Genomic DNA, 17,385 nt, shown 5'->3' with positions numbered 1-17,385 from the left:
AAGTTTGGCTAGATCATGTGGTTTGAAAGATAGGTTTTAGAATATGTGCTTTAACAGCAATAAATTCAATTCTATTTTGCCTTAATACCTTAAGACACTGGGATCCATACAGTACCTGCCAATTTTCTTGAGAACATTTCAGCAGTGTGATAATCGTGTTAAAAGTTACATCCTAGGAGCAAGAGGTTGTTCCATAAATTCACTCCAGGGATGGTCAGCTGGCAGTCCAATCAGCAAGACATTAGAAATCCCAAGTAACTGTTTAGAAGCCCTACTGTTGTCACCCATAGATCAATAAATACAGGAGGCTTTGCTAATTAGCTTAATGTCAAATGTATTTCCATTGGTGCCATGAATGGCTAGCTAATAATCTTAATGATGTAGACACAGGTTATTTGTGAATTCAGTACTAGTATTCAAGATATGTGGCTTGGCTAAAAACAAGTTACTGTTAAAGTAACAAGAATGTAATCAACTCTGTAACTTGTACTTCTGTAAACAGTACCCAAGGCCTGATTGTGAAATGCACCTCTGTCATTAGTAGAGAATTCTGGTCACCTTCTATTGACCACAAGTGACAGATTTTGCCCCCAGTTCTTGAGGCAGATGCCACCATGTGCTACTGCTTGCTGATGTTTAATTAACGTTTGTGAGACAAATTGAGTATGAGCTTTGCTTTCATATTAAGCAGATACTGGATACGATTATCTGCTAGAAAGAGTCTTGGTGATAAATGACCCAAATTGGCTGTTGGTTTGAAAAATAACTAAGATATTTTGACTTGCTCCCAAATAATATCAATCATCAACACCTATTTAGCAAAGCAAGTTTATTTGATTACTTATTCCAGACAAGTGAGGCTTGTGTGTACAACTAAGAAATAAGACAATCCAAATAAAAGGCAGGAAATATTAGTATGAACTACACAAACAGCTATCTACAAAGGAACGGCAGCTGCATTCATTTTACATAATACTGTGGAATGATGTAGCACCATTTACCTCAAAGATATCTTAAGTTCTTTATAAGGTAATTATGTGACTCTTTGCTGAAATGCAGCAATGGCTTAAAAATTGTAGCAAACCCGATGATAATCTTATGTTCAACTACAGATATAAAATGGTATCAGTAAAATTCAGAAAAAATAGGGAATCTGGTGAGGATCTTACCTTGTACAAGTCTTTAAAAAAACCCAAAGGAAATAGTTACCATTATTGAGACCTGTTTTCTTCCATTGTCTGCACTGTTTACCACTATCATTATGACCTAAATTCTAAGCTTTGGAAGATTTGATGGTTATTTAAGAACACGTTATTTTTTAAAACTAAAGTTCTCTCTTTATCTTTCTGTTCAGACTGTTCTGCTCTGAACCACAAACCTGAAGGAACAAGAGAGAACGTTAATGCTGCTGAAACCAAAGGATTAGGATCCTCACTGATTAATTCTATTGTTTACTATTTCTAAAGATCATTCTGAGCTATTCTGCTCTGATCAGTCTTAGGTTGAAAGTTATTAAAGTTTGACCCTGTTAATGAATGTAAACATGAGGACATTTATAAATTCAATAGTAAGCATTCTTCTAAATACTGATTCATCTAAACACTGGTTCATCTGAAATATATAAAGAAATTCGGAGAAATTTGGTATTCCAGAATCCTCCAACAGCCCACTTTACTAGTTAAGAGCCATACTACATTTTCAGAAATCTACAACAGAGAAAGCTTATGGGAAAAAACCTCAAAGGGTCTGGGATAATTCAATGTTGCAAAGCTGTGGTTCCTAAGAATGCCCCATCATCCCTTTTTTTTTAAGGATCATGAACCACTTTGAGAAGCTGATCAAATTTATGAATTCCCCCGCCCCCGCCAGAAAAGAACAAAACAAAAACGCATATAAACAAATTTCTTATATACATTTGCAAAGGATTCCCAAAGGCCCATGATCCCCGAGTTAGGAATTCCTATTTCAAAGCTGAGGAACACAAAATAAGTTTAGCCCATTTCCACACTGTTCATCTGTACTTTATTGCTACTGTAGTAAAGTAAGCATTTTAATAAGGTTACTTGTCGCTTTAAGACAGTTATTGTAAGCACCAATAGTCTTTAAAAATTCATTTTGCCCCAATTTTACAAGGTTTTAAGCCATGTACCCACTCAAATGAATTAAGTCCCTGTGATTTAAGCTAGCAGACAAGTATTTTCCTTTGATACATACTATTCTTCAGAGCCAGTCCTGAACACTGAGATTAAGATTTCATACCCTTGGGAAAATGAACATGTGTCTACATACCGGAGGTTATTAACTTTACAAAATATATTTCTGGGTAAGTTTCAAACTTGAAGACCCATTTATTTAGTGCCTCTGAACATAACATACAATCCCAATACAAACCTTCCCCTTTTACTTACTTGGAACCAGTACAATGGAGCTTTCCTACTATACGCTCACAAAGTGTACTGAACATTCTATCTACTGTTTAGGATAGAAAACACTTCATTTCTGACCAAACCCACCATCTCAAAAGTATCTCTTCAACTCCCAAGTTATCAAACAGGTTGAAGAATGTGATCTTTGAGGTGTCTAACATTCAACCGATTTGGCTGTGTCTCAACCCCATGCTGAACAGACAAGAAATGACTATACTGTGGTATAAGGGTTAGGCCTGTTGCTTTCTTATTGAAGAAAAACTCTACTAGTCATTCTAAAGAATGTTTATATAGGAAGGCAAACAGAATTCTTAGAGACTTGAATACTGATAAAAGAAGGGGAAAATAGATATTAAACACAGAAACGCAAACATAGCACATACAGAAAATTTAATCAAATCTTCCTAACTGAAGAATTTTTTAATTATTGAGTCCTTTCATAATCTTTTACTTCTGCTCAAAGAGTTTTTATAGGACAAATTTAAAAATATTTGAATAAAGGAAAGGGTTGGCTAAAAGAAGAGCTTTCCAAGTGAGCTACAACTTGGTTACAGGATTTCACTTTTGCCTTTTACTATGTAAAAAGAGAGTAACAGAACAACAACTATTTTTTCCTTGCTCTTCTAAGTTGTCCCTTGTAAGAGATTAAATACTAGAATTTCCGTTTCAGCAACCGAGGGATCACGGAACAGGAGTGGGAGAAGGATACTGCTCTCTATCAGGATTCCAAGCATTTCAACTCTGTGGTAAGGGGCTTGTGAGAGAAAATGGACTATTATTCCACGGGCTAAACGGGTCCCATGAGTCCTATAAAATATACAACCAAGTATTTTCCCTGCTCCATTCAAATGTACCATTTGTGTTTTTCCTACCAGAACCTACTAAATTGCTGAGTGAAAGCTGAAGAAAGTAATAAATACCAGCATTCCTGGCTGTGCAATCTATACATTTTCATTTTAAGAGTAATTCAAGCATAATCCATATTTAAAAAAATTAAAGAGAGACAGTAAAGGTTTTAAAGTTTTCTCTTTGAAAAGATGGTATCTTACAGTACATACAAAAATACTCTGAAAATACATACGACTTCATTTACAAAACACTGAATCAACATATTACAAGAATTACATGGTTATGGATTTTAATAAACTGAGCATGCGTTCATGAAACTTAAAAAATATTAAGAAATGCATTGAAAAAAGCAGTGTAAAAAAAGACAACTCATATCGTTAAATAAAAATTACAAAGGTCCTGAGCCAATTAATGGTTGGTAACAATGTCGTCCAAAAAATGCCTTAGGTTTCAGTAAAATCCACTGCTTATTTCTGCATGCCTAGTCCATGAAGAAACTATTTGAAGTTGTGGGGTAAGTAATGGTCAAGAATTATCATGCCGAGTTAATTTTACACCTCAAGAATACAAGTCTGCCATATTTAAAGGTATCTCATTGTTGATGCTGGAATGAGTTGCTCCTCGGTAAAAAACACCAGTCAACTAACAAGAATGGCATGAGCTAGGATATGTAACAATTTCACCATTCATATACTGACTTTCAGTATCTTGGTTACATTTTGATTCTTAATAAAGATGCATTTCGAAGGCCTCCATGGGAGGCAAAATATAGAGAATTTATGGTGCCCAACTCTTATGTAATCACTGGACTAATCCTCCCTGGTAACTATGCAACATTTGGACAGAAAGGCACAAAAAAATAAAAATTTAAATATTCCCATGTGCCATTCTGGAAAAAAATAATTTAAATCAACAGAATAGACAATAAGTACATCTACACAAATGAGGAAAGCAGAAAAGATACCTCACATTCACTTATCTCAGGTTTCACAAAGTGGCTTCAAGGCTAAAGTAAATGTGTTAACATTTGGAAAATTACAATTTTTTTGTTTTCAACTTTTTCAGTTCTATACAATGATTATAACATAAGACTTAAAAAAAAAGAAAAAAGAAAAAAAGTTCTGGACTCGTTTTATCCATGTCCAAAGAGCCGAGAACTGGTTCCCACAACAGAGAAACAAGCATCGAAAGTTAAGGCAGTAAAACCTCCAACGCAAAGCCATAACATTGTAGATGACAATCTGATAGCAGATGATCCTCACAGAAGTGTACGTAGCAAATCAATGAGAGAATGCTACGGCATCTGCAGGTCAAAGTGTGAGAGTTCAAAACCACTTCAAGCTTGTTAGTCCGATGACTGTAACTTTCACCTTATTATATGTGTGACAGCCACTTCTATTTTAAAAAGAGTGGCTGCTCTATGCCACTAAATGATTGCATATTCACTTAAGTAAGGAGGCACTGCTTTTACCGATTAAGGGTCAGTCGAATGGAATTTTTGATGACTCGAATGTTATTTGCTGGAACCGGAGATGATGAATCTGGTAGTTCTTTACTGGGTAGTCTCTATTAGAAAGGAATAGAAATAAAGAAGGAAAAGCAAACATATATTATAAAGCCTCAACTAGTAAATCAGTCACAAAACTGAGTTTTCCTTCAAATTCCTTAAGCTCTTAAACACTCACATATGTGTTAAATACTTTCTTCCAATGTTCATAGTCATTTCCTTGGTTTGGGGACTTTTTTTATGCAGTCAGAGGTGAAAAGCAGAGGCACAGGGAAAGGGTCAAGTGGGAGGAGTGTATGTATAGGAAAAAGGGCTTTGTTAAATCACTCGCCACTTCTGGATTGAGAAATGCACAAAGTCAGGCAATGGTAAAGAGAAGTACGAAAAGCAGGGTCACTAAGCAGGAAAGTGGTGGTGGGTGAAAAATGAGTGTGCTACAGAAAAAAACAGGATCTGTCATATATTCGTGGAGAACAACACTGTAAATCCCACTTGTGAGATGAGTTTTCAGGAAAATGGACTTTGTAGTCAGACCAGGTAATGTTAACTTCAGTGATAGTGAAACTCAGGTACATCTATATGAAGGCTTCTGAGGATACTAAAGATGATTATATCATGAAGGTAAATCCTGAGAAATTGAGAAGGAGACCTCTTATAGATAGTTGTGTGATGGAAACAGTACGCGAGAGTTAATTCTCTCATGTCACTAACTTGGCCAAACCTACATACCCACAGCCATTCAAAAAACATGAAAAATTTCAGACATAGAAAAAAAGTAGAGAATACGACAATGAAGACTTTTTAATGCCACAATTAACACTCAGACATTATTAAACATTTGCCACATTTGTTTGGTTTATATCCTTACCCTCTATACTTGAAATATTTTCAACCTAGACCCAGCCTGTCATTTCATGGTCTTGTACCTTAATAACCATATCAGATTTTTTTCTTCCATTATCACATATAATCACATACTCATATTTTTTGTAATGTACTCTTTATGTTAAAAGGAACTTTATGAATTCTACAGATAATAGAAAGTATGATACTATTTGCTTCAAAAGCCAGTAAAGGGGTGCCTGGGTGGCTCAGTCGGTTAAGCATCTGATTCTTGACTTCGGCTCAGGTCATGATCTCACGGTTTGGAAGATGGAGCCCTGCATTGGGATTCTCTCTCTCCCTCTCTCTGTCCCTCCCCCACTTGCACTCTCCCAAAATAAATAAACTTTAACAAATAAAATTAAATGGCTATTACATTGTGAGGAGCCTGGTTGATTGTGATAAGTACTTTACTCTTTGATAGGGGTGAAAATAAGCCATTTTGTTGACTGTAAATGCCCAGAAAAGGACTTCTCTGATCTACACAAGGCTGAGTTTTCAGCACCTACTTATTAGCCTTCCATGCTTAATAATACTGTATTATTAGTTTCAATGGCAATTCTTTGAAAAATAAATTTTGAAATTAAGATTTAGGGGTTCTTTAGCTCATGTTTTAAAGGTACTATGTATTCCATTACATTAGGTTCTTCCAAAATATTAATAAGTATCAAGCCTAAGTTTTGACAGTAAGCAATGGTATACATCAAAAGATCTATCAAGCGTTGGTAAGAAATTACTGTGCTTGAAAAAGGAACAAAGGTTGAACATAATGTGAATAAATAGCTAAGCTTAAATAACTTCCTCTTTTCCTGACTTTGGAAGTACATACATTTAAGACCAGACCTTGCTTGCGTTTCTACCCCAACTCCAAACTATACTGCTCATCTTTGAGGACAGGGACAAAATCTTATTACCCTTTTCTTTCACCCAGTGCATGGCTCTTAAGCTTTTTGTACCTGTAGATTATCTACGAGTAAGACTTTACCTTTTTGCGTGATGTATCAATAGTTGGAATAGGCATACATTCTCCTCCAATGGCATCCTAAAAATAGAATTATATACAAATGAAAACTTTCCTTCCTATGTATGCTTATGTCTACACAAAATAAAACATAACCCAAACTTCACAGACCTATCTAATATGATCCATTTTCAAATATACAGTCCTTTTCCTGATCTATGGCTCTTTGAAAGTAATATTTTGAAGCACACTGTTAACGTATTTACCATTGCTTTTCTTTTTCTGTCTTCAGGAGCACGTGATTCCTTAAATGTTGATTCAAGTCGAATAAACTGGAATATAAATACTAAGATGAATTGCTATTATCACCTACAAAACCCATACAATCTATATAAACTGAGAGGCTAATGATAAGGCTACTGTCAAAACTACTGCAACTTAAATTAGACTAAATTTAGCTGCCACCTTTAACTTCAACTTGAGTGACCTTTTCAGTTAAATCAATTCAGATGATAATAGTTTTACCACCACCTACTGGAGGCAGAAAACATCAACATTATAACACAATAAATATGACTGGTTACCAATAGTAACTTCTGTGTAAGTCAAAGAGAAACTCAGACCAATTACTCAAGTTTTCAGATCAAGTTTTAGTAATCTGAATTTAGGATGAACAATCAGTATTATTCCTTTAGGGTTTGGGTAAATATTCTTTTTAAACAAATCCTAACAGAACACTAAGACAGCTATGGAGAGTTGTGAATTTCTTTAGTGCTAGTTTAACTTAAAAAAAAGGACTACCACTAAGGTTGTAACTTTACCTTTTCTATTTCTTTCAACCTCTTAGACGACCCATCTACGGATGGGGAATGGGACCTCTTATGTGCAACATTCTTAGTTATGTTTGACATTCCATTAAGATGTGGCTGTCCTTGGGCAGGGTTGTGGGGTGTTGGGATTCTAGGAATGACATTTCGTCCGACTACAGTAGGAATGGTGCACACAGCTGGGGGCGATACGGCTTTTACTGCAGAATCAACTTCTGAAAAGGAAAAAAGAAAAATTCTAGCAATTAAATATATACATAGTAGAATGGTTATTAACAGAAGTGCAGATACCTACTTGCACCAATGACTGGGATAGACAGTCCTTGAGCTTGTGGCACACTCAGTGGCTTTTCCGCAATTACAGCAGCAGGCTCAGTATTATTCCTATTAAAAGTGTTGAATTATCATTAAATACTTTGTGTGACTTATTTAAAACACTCATATTCTAACATTCAGGATGACTTCTTTCAAGTACTCCTACTTTAATGTTCCATTGGAAGAAGAGAAAAGCGGAAAAAAGGCAGAGGACTGAGTGGAAAATGAGAAAAAACTGCAAAGACCTGGGCATTTCTGCGTACTTTTAAAGTCCTACATATTCATGAGCCGATACCACGTTCCACAGGATTACAACGCATTGTCAAGTATTTCTAGTCAGAAAATGACTAGTAACTGCTAAGGCATTTTAACAGTTAAGATACTTAGCTAAGTACAGAAAAGTTTACATCATCCTCAAACTGAAGACTGAAAGGAAAATTCTGAAGTGCAGACCTTTCCGTTTCTCCTGAAGGAAGAACGTCAGGCTTGGAAGGTTTGTTTGCAGACACTGGGGAATTAAAAGGAGTTCCATTATCAGTGTCTCTGGAGCTATCCAAACAATTGCTATCCAGAGATGATCTTTTGGATGGAGGTCCACCTGAACTTCTACTGACATCAGAAAGACTTTGCTGAAAGAGGGAAAAGCAGTTAGGATTTCAAAAAGCAAATGAGAATAATTACTGGTTTCAATTCTGAAGTACATAAAATGAATCTTTTGTGATGAATGAAGGGGAGATTTTAGTTCTAGACTGAAATGTACTTTTCTTTCCTTTTTTTCTTAATAGGTTTGGGAGCTGTGAGAATGCCAATCTGATCCCAGGAACATCTGTCTGAGGGGAACCATACTGGAGAGTCAACATTACAAACTCACCTTTTTCTTCTTTTGAAGAATCTCTGCGGGAAGGTAGTGATGAAGTTGCTTTTTTTTAACATGAGTTGCTTCAATTTTCATCCCTTCCTTTAGCATGTTTATATTGTTTGCCTGTCTGTACACTGTAACAATGTTAGTATGTTAAATGGGCAACTTCTTCCTCAACCAGGAAGTCTGTTTTCTTTTTCCAAAATGCATATATTTGATATGTCCCCATAATCTCACAAACATACATACCCACTCTGCTTACAGAACAAGTATTTTTAAAACATTTTCATTTCACAATCCTATTTAAGTACCAACTAGTTTTCCCATGTCCAACTTCTAAGACTTTCCAATAATCAAATCTCATTAAAATGCATGAAAAAAGTTTTTTCCAAATCCTGTTTTCTGTTATTTTCCCAAAAGACAATCTCTTCTCATAATTACCCAAGTCTAAGCTAATCCTTATACTAAAGATCCAAGATGCAATACAAGTTGTCATCCACCATGATGTTTCTTTTACTACACTAATCATAGAATATTGGACTGTCAGGAACTATCCAGAAGTACATCCTTATTGTACAGGTGGGGAAATGAGGCTCAAAAGCCCTGAATACTTGCTGATGGTGGAATACACACAGCCCTAGAGTCCCTTTCTAGCACTTTTCACATCTTGTAACAAAGTCAGTTTTATTAACACGAATTATTTAATGTACGTTTAACTGTGAATACCAAATTAGATCATAAGCTTACTGAAGACACAGAGGAGAGGCTTCTTTTGCATAGTTAACTACTGTGAAATGTGGTACATTATCTCCTCGTTTGGGGTCTCAGAATCTCTATCTGGAGAAGAACATTCTATAAATCTACAACAAACATAGCTTCCCAATCTCCTGCTTTTGGAAAAATGAGCCCAAATTAGAATGGAAAAATGTATATCCATGTTTTCATTCCAGATTGCTTATAAAAGCATCACCAGGAGTGCTTGTTCAACTTGCAGATTCTCTGGCTCCACTCCCAGAGTGTGGGATTCGGTAGTGCCGACGTGATGTACAGGAATCTGCATTTTCATGATAAATGTGAAAGCTAGTTTAGAAGAATTTAGAAAACTCAGATAAGCCAAGCCAAAAATATTAATAGTATGAATGTACACTATTCCAGATTAATACAACTCTAAATTTATAAAAGATACGTTAAGATATTCCAGAGGGCTGTTATTAGGGAGCTAGATGTAAAAGACACTCTTTCTCTGATTCTGAAACCTAATCAAGGCTATCAAGTGCACATATCTGCGCACACTGAAAATAAAAATAACCTGTACAGTTTCTTTAGTCTTCTTTTTGTTCTGAAATAGATAATGCCATCACTTGGTACAAAACTCAAGCAGTTCAAAGAAGTCTCCTCACATTATCCCCTAGACACACCTGGTTCCTTGACCTAAAAAGCAACCAGTTCTACCACCTTCTTTTTTTTAAAACTATATATCCTTCCAAAGATATTCTAGGTACTTACAAGCAAATGTGTTTATTTATTTACAGAAATTGTAGCATACTATACATACTGTTTTGCAACTTTAGCCCCACTTAATGTCTTGGAAATTATTTCACTATGCCTTTTTAAAATAGCAGCATAGGTTTTCATAATATGGATGTACACATTCATTTAACCAATTAACAAATCTAGCCAGCCAGATCCATGGCAGATGATACTGTGTTACAACCAAACTTGAGAACCATAGCTCCATGATGACAAAGTCTTACCTGTATCAGTAAACGACTGTATATCATAGGTCAGGTCTATGTTAACACTTTCTGCATTTTCAACTCTCCGAAAAATTATTCCAAGGAACCACATTGACACGTAATTGTTGCTATAAAATAAAAAAATTTAATTTCTATTTATTTATTTATTTATTTATTTATTTATTTATTTATTTATTATAATTTTACAGATGTCATTTGGTAATTCAAACTCAATCTCCATGGAAACATAAATACAACTTGCAATGGTTTGGCTAAATTCTTTTTTTTGTAAGTTTATTTATTTATTTATTTATTTAGAGAGCGAGCATGAGCAGGAGAGGCGCAGAGAGAGAGGGAGAGAATCCCAAGCAGGCTCCGCCCAAAGGCTCAAACTCATGAACTAGGAGATCATGACCAGAGTTGAAATCAAGAGTCAGATGCTTAACTGACTGAGCCACCCAGTCTCCCTGGTTTGGCTAAATTCTTTTTTTTTTTTAAGCTTATTTATTTATTTTGAGAGAGAGAAAGTGTACATACATACAAGCAGGGGAGGGGCAGAGAGGAGAGACAGAATCCCAAGCAGGCTCTGCACCATCAGCATAGAGCCCCATGTGGGGCTCAAACTCAGGAACTGTGAGATCATGACCTGAGCTGAGATCAAGAGTTGGATGCTTGGCTGTGCCACCCAGGTGGCCCCCCACCCTGGTTTGGCTAAATTCTTAAAATTGACACCAAAAAACACTGATCAGTTACCCTGTGTTGCAATAAAGAGGATTAAATGGCTTTGAAAGTAACGTATCAAATATATTCATAAAGATGCTCCAAACTTGTGATGGGAGTTTCTGCTGGAGTCTGTGGGCTACCGACATAGCATATACTAGTTTTAATGTAGGACCACTCATGTTCAAATACATAATGTATCATCATCCCCCATCAATGTTTGTTAAATGACAATGTCACAACTGATCTTAAATCATGCCTGTTGTCAAATAACATTATTTAAGAAACATAGTATTAAAAAATATTTAACTTACTCTTTATGATGTTCCTTATTTCCTGGGAATGACTGGGGATTTACATGGGCAAGAGTAATAAATTCGTTCCGTTCCAAGTTTCCAACAAGCACACGGATTTTAGATTCTACTAATCCAACCCTGAAATAGAAGAGTGGACAAAATTTTTCCATATGAAATTTGGAAACTACACCTAAGTAACCCAAAAAGGCATATGATGCTTTACATGCTCAATAAAAAAAAAAAAAAAAAAAAAAAAAAAAAAAAAATTTCAGTCTAATATATTAGGGACTGTTTAAAATACCATTTAAGTAAATGACAAGTTACTTTGTCAATTTCTGTGTCCCCCCCCCTTAAAAGAAATGATCTACTTAATGAATTCCTAATCTAAACTACCCTGCCTGTTTAGACCATAAAATAGTCATGATCTCAGTATGAACAAAAACTGTTGATTTTTTTCACTTTCAAATCTTGTATCTAAACTGTAAGGCTAAGATATGTTTAAATCATGTGAACAAAAAAAGCTAATAACTGGCACTAAATGAAATAAAACATGCTGATTTTCATAAAATTGGTACTAGATATTACATTTAAAACAGAATTCAGTAAAGTCAGAACAGATACTACTAAAATATAGAAAGTTTCATCAGGTATCTGCAACTTTATTTTCTATCTCATTTAACACATGTGACTGCTGTCAGCTATGTAAATTTACAATGATTTTATTAATTAGAAAAACTACAAGAACATTTTTAATTATTCAAACACTTGAAAAAGCTTATACGTTGTAATTGTGTGTGCTTCAACAGCACATTTATGAAACACTGAGTTACTACTCAGTGTTGGTCAGAGAGTAAGTATTTTGGGCTTTGTGGCTATAGTTTCTGTTGTAACTATTCAACCCTGCCATATAGCAGGAAAGCAGTCATACACAACATATAAATGAGTGAGTGTGGCTGTATTTCAATAAAACTATTTATAAAAACATGTGGCAGACTAGGTTTGGCCCAGATCATAGTTTCCTGATTCCCAATCTAGACAAATGAAATACGTTGTTTTAGTGAAAGGATTCTTTTCAGTGCCTCTTTAATTATCAATAAAATAAGCACTAAACTTTGGAAGCAAAAGTAAGACAGTGTTGTGTTTTTCTTTCCCAGAAGTCAGACCCAAGGAAAGCACAACCATCTCTGGTGGCCTAATAGCTTCTGCCTAATAGAGTTAGGGATGTCTATACACTGGAGGCAAAGGGCATGAACTTAGATGTACTAGAAAGAAAGCACTGCTCCTTGACCAAAAATGCCTCTCTGTTGACAGAAGCTTTCATGTCCCTAATCTCCTAAATTAAAAGAATATATAAAATATCTTTTCCTTTTAGTTTTGAAGGGGAAACATGATGGCAAGGATGGAAAACTTGAGCCTAGGTATCAGAATTGTTTGAAGTGCCTCACAATTTTGCTTAAATCTGAGAAGTGGCAAAGGCAAAGAACATACATATATCCTTATCCTGTATTACCTCTAATTCTGAAACATTCATTTGATGGCATTTCTTAAACACTGATGCTCCGTGGTCATGTATAACAGTCACTAATAAGATTTAATAATTTTAGTGATAAAGTATTTTATAAACCTAAAACATCATATAAGTGTTATCACTACAAATTTAAGTACAGAACTTGAATATCACTTACCACTCTAGATGGTTTTCTTCTGTTGATGCACTGGCAGTCAATACTATATAATGTCTGTGAAGAATTTTTAGCAACAGTCATGGAAAAAAAAAAGCCAGAAACATTGTTAGGTCTGCTTTTCCATCATTATTTTTCCTTTCTTCCTCCCAATGAACATAAGAACTAATGCAGACACATAGCTTATGAAAATTAGAACACGCTCTGATTTTCACAAAATCAATTCTAGACCTATAATCAAAAATCAATTCACTAAAAGCAAAAACACCACTAATACTGGGTGAGATACTACTAGAATACACAAACTCATCATTTAGGATTTCTGCTAACCTATTCTCTACCTCACTTGAAATGTAAGGGACAACAGTCACCCATCATATATTAACTTCGTAAATTTAACATTCTTCCTTAAACACACACACAAAATGAAAAATTTCAAATACCTATACTTTTGAAAAAAATTTGGTGGCTCAAGTAGTTTGGACCAGTCTGATTTCCCTTGAAGGATTTCATCTGTGACTGCAAGACCTAAATTAAAAACGAGACAGAGACTGATTTTGAAAACTGGCTATTTTATTATCAGTTTCTGTATCAACCTACCCCCAAAATCTCTAACCTCAACAAACTCTTGAGTAAAAAAACAAAACAAAAAAAAGGAATTTCTCATAACACAAAAATCAATTTCAAACAGATTGGGCTGGCTCCATTTTGGACTTAATATTATATTTTAGAAAACTAACTACTGAAAAAATACATATTTGAAAGAATTTTTAGAAATAATAGGCATAACTAAACTTTAGAATAAAACTGTTGTAAACCAAAAACTTGTGGGAATACATAAAGGGCAAAGGGCCAACAAGTTTACCTTGTTTAAATTCTTCTACCATTACTGTTCGAGTTGAGGTGGACACATTATACGTAGAATTCTGCTGTGGGTAGGCAGGGGTGATTATGGGCATGAGATGATACCTATCTGATGGATTTACCTGTGAAATTAGAAGCAGAATAATTGATCTATTCTCCTATTTCAGTTGTCCTCACTTCATTTCCCCAAAAGTCTGAAGAATATGAAATATAAATTTAATACTACAGTTCCTCAATTCTAAGAAGTACATTTTCCCTCCCCAACTACATTTATTTCTGAAGTCAGATGTGTCTGATAGTCAAAGGAAACTCTGCAGAAGTTTATTTTTCCCCTGAAAAGCTGTTAAATGGATGGTGCATCTTATAAACGATGGTCTCTTAAAACCAAGGAAACACAGTATCAGAGCTGCAAAAAGCATTAATCCAATGGTTTCTCACTCCTCTTTCTGCACCTACTCAATGGGTAATTTCCCCTAGGTAACTCAGAGGAATGAGCACTCAATCTAAAAGCAAATTAAAATGCAAGGTGAGAGTTATGCTAGCTTAGAACCATGAGTCTGCTTTAAATTGCACTGCAAAGTAAATCTTTTATATACTTCAGCACTTTTAGTAATTAATTACTTGTAAGTTTTTAGCAACAGATTACAACATTTTGGTTGATACACTCACTCATCTAGTGTTATGTGGGTGATTTTTAATGACATAACATTTGGATCAGAATTTGGAATACAGGTCATCTTCACCAAAAGACACAGCAGACAGAAGGAAAGAACTATAGCTATACAGAAGGAAGATGAGCAGAAACAAGAGAAATTATCTTTAGATTGCAGTTTAGAGAATCGTCCTTTTCCTAAAAGGTTTAATTAATTTCCATAATAAGTCACATACCCGAGGATCCCAAACAGGCAAATTCAAATTGCTTTCTTCTGGTTGCTTCAGCAGGACAGGATTTGGCCATTCCCTAACATGAATAAGGCAAATTAACTGACATAGGACCTCACTTCAGGAACCATAAAAGTCGTTAGACTCTGTTTCAACTTTCATATGGCAAACATTATGGCTGGGTATTTGGTATTAAAAAAAAAAAAAAAAAGTGGGCAAGGGAAGGAAGTACACAAAGGAAAAAGCTGCTTATTTTATTTATTTTTTATTATTTTATTTTGTTTTATTTTATTTTATTTTTTTAAAAGCTGCTTATTTTAAATGTATCTTCTGAAAGGGCAAAACAAATACTGTTTTGCTCATTAAGCTGTAGCTAATTTAAATCTGAATTTTCCCCTTCCTTCTATTTGCTTTTATGGATTTAACTGATAATTTAATAGCAGTTAAGAGCTGACATTAACTGAAAATACTCCTAATAAATCCATGCAGTAGCTATGATTATCACCTCCATTTTACATAGGATATGTTAACCTCTACATAGCTAGTAGTCAGCAGAGCAAAATCTATCATGACCACTCTCAAGCTAAAAGCCTACATTTATAGAAACCCTCAATGCCAGAAGACAGCACCATCTGGTGTCTCATCATTGTCTCAAATTTGACATTTTTAAACTTTTAACTTAAAAAGAATGTAAGACAAGAGAAAACGTCTCTGCATCACTCTTAAATTGCCAAACAAATTTACATACAGGGAGAAGTTAATAAGATAGTGAAAGTATGCCCATAAATACTTACCATTTGGAAAAAACTAAAAAGAACTTATGAACTAAAGTAGAAGCTGCTGCATTTGGATATAATTGGCAAGTTCTTGCAACCAGCATTGCCCAGGAGACACCACCAAGAAATCCCAGCATGTTGGAATAAATACCACGTCCTAGAAAATTAATGTTTTGTTAACTATTGTTAGGATCTACTATCCATGACATTCAACTCTAAGGAATAGGATAACTTAGTTCCTAAGATTGTTGCTTAGTTATTGAAGTAACATTACTATCAATAAGCAGACCTTCATGCTAGGCCCACAGTTCTATTAGTAAGCCATTAACTGCATCCTATCCCCCTATTTTGCCCTCCAAAAACAGACCCCTCAGTTCTCTGCCCCAGTTCTGACTGCCCAAGCAGGCTCTACTATAAAACATTGGAATTTCCCACTTTTCAATAGCTATGGTTGAGAAAAAAATGAAAACAAAGAGAAAAGATATCTGGAGGGACTACAAGTAGGAAGAATAAACATTTCATTAGTTATATTCACGGGCATTTAAAAATCAAGTGTAAAGCTGGACTAATTTTGCAGACTTTGGGTACCTCTCCATAAAGTACAATACACCATTGATAGTACTCATTTTTCTTATGATTGTTTCTTGTAGCAATCTATAAAATATTACCATATTTGATCAAAACTACTAAGTCCTCAATTACATAATAGGACATTTTTTTTTAATGTTTTTATTTTGAGAGAGAGCACGTGCACAAGTAGGGGATGGGCAGAGAGAGAATCCCAAGCAGGCTCTGAGCTGTCAGTGCAGAAGAGCTCGACATGGAGCTTGATCCCATGAACTAGGAGACTGTGACCTGAGCCAAAATCAAGAGTCGGATGCTTAACCAACTGAGCCACCCAGGTGCCCCAACATAGTGTTATTTTATGTCCCACTAAGCAAGCAAGAGAAAAAGATACAAAAATTTCAATTTTAGATATGTTAAATGGGTAAAATATACATCTAAGGATTGACAAAACATGTTATGTAATTTAATTTGTAAGGAAAAAAAATTGTGATACCCCTTTCTTGCAACTTACTTTATCCTGACTATACCAGGTAACTGAGTCCAAGGACAACTCCTACTTGCCTGAGGTCTTTTTAGATATGTACTTCCAACATGGTAGCCACAAATCATATGTACTTTTTTTTTTTTGTAATAGTTTTATTGAAATATCATTCACATACCATAAGATTCATCCATGTAACAGATTAAAATTAATGGCTTTTAGTATATTCACAGAGTTGTGCAATCATCACCATAATTAATTCTGGAACCCTTTCACCACCCCAAAAAGAAACCTTTAGCAGTTGCTCCCCTCCTATCTGCTCCCAGTCTTCCCAGACCTAGGCAAATACTCATCTACTTTTTCTCTCTCTACATTTGCCTAATGTGAACATTTTATATAAATGGAATTTACTTCAGTCCTTTTTATTGCCAAGTAATATTCCACATTATGGCTATACCTATCACTTTTAGTTTATCCATTCATCAATTCATGAATATGAGGTTGTCTCTACTTTTTGGCTATTATGAAGAATGCTATGAACATCTGTGTACAAATTTTTACATGAATATATGCTCTCACTTCTCTTAAATTTTAATTTGATTAAAAAATTCGGTTTCTCAGTTGCACATTTCAAGTGATCAATAGCCACATGGTTACTTTTGGACAGCACAGAAAACATTTCCATCATCACAAAAAATTTTATCGGCGAGTGCATTTTTAGACTATGTAAAACGTGGTGCCAGAAGTATAGCACT

At 35.0% G+C, this 17,385-nt stretch overlaps 1 protein-coding gene across 2 annotated transcripts in view; it reads right to left on the bottom strand.

Moving 5' to 3' along the window:
* Positions 1-814: 814 nt before the first annotated feature.
* The window catches only part of PAPOLG (poly(A) polymerase gamma), a 31,658-nt gene continuing 15,087 nt past the window's right edge, over positions 815-17,385 (bottom strand). Inside the window, exons 9-22 of one of the 2 annotated variants that reach the window (XM_043603448.1) lie at positions 15,601-15,739; positions 14,813-14,885; positions 13,926-14,046; positions 13,504-13,588; positions 13,064-13,117; positions 11,397-11,516; positions 10,381-10,490; positions 8,639-8,760; positions 8,221-8,396; positions 7,748-7,836; positions 7,447-7,667; positions 6,892-6,957; positions 6,650-6,706; positions 815-4,841 (exon numbers count right to left, since the gene is read on the bottom strand). In XM_043603448.1, coding sequence (XP_043459383.1) covers positions 4,743-4,841; positions 6,650-6,706; positions 6,892-6,957; positions 7,447-7,667; positions 7,748-7,836; positions 8,221-8,396; positions 8,639-8,760; positions 10,381-10,490; positions 11,397-11,516; positions 13,064-13,117; positions 13,504-13,588; positions 13,926-14,046; positions 14,813-14,885; positions 15,601-15,739 — 1,532 coding nt within the window. In that variant the 3' untranslated portion in view covers positions 815-4,742. Of the gene's footprint in view, positions 4,842-6,649; positions 6,707-6,891; positions 6,958-7,446; positions 7,668-7,747; positions 7,837-8,220; positions 8,397-8,638; positions 8,761-9,596; positions 9,681-10,380; positions 10,491-11,396; positions 11,517-13,063; positions 13,118-13,503; positions 13,589-13,925; positions 14,047-14,812; positions 14,886-15,600; positions 15,740-17,385 lie in introns of those variants that run through there. The other variant, XM_043603449.1, reaches the window with a different exon arrangement.

This window comes from Prionailurus bengalensis, chromosome A3 (assembly GCF_016509475.1).
Source record: "Prionailurus bengalensis isolate Pbe53 chromosome A3, Fcat_Pben_1.1_paternal_pri, whole genome shotgun sequence".
NCBI lineage: Eukaryota > Metazoa > Chordata > Mammalia > Carnivora > Felidae > Prionailurus > Prionailurus bengalensis.
The sequence above is the reverse complement of the archived record's forward strand: the minus strand, read 5'-3'. Positions and strand labels throughout refer to the sequence as shown.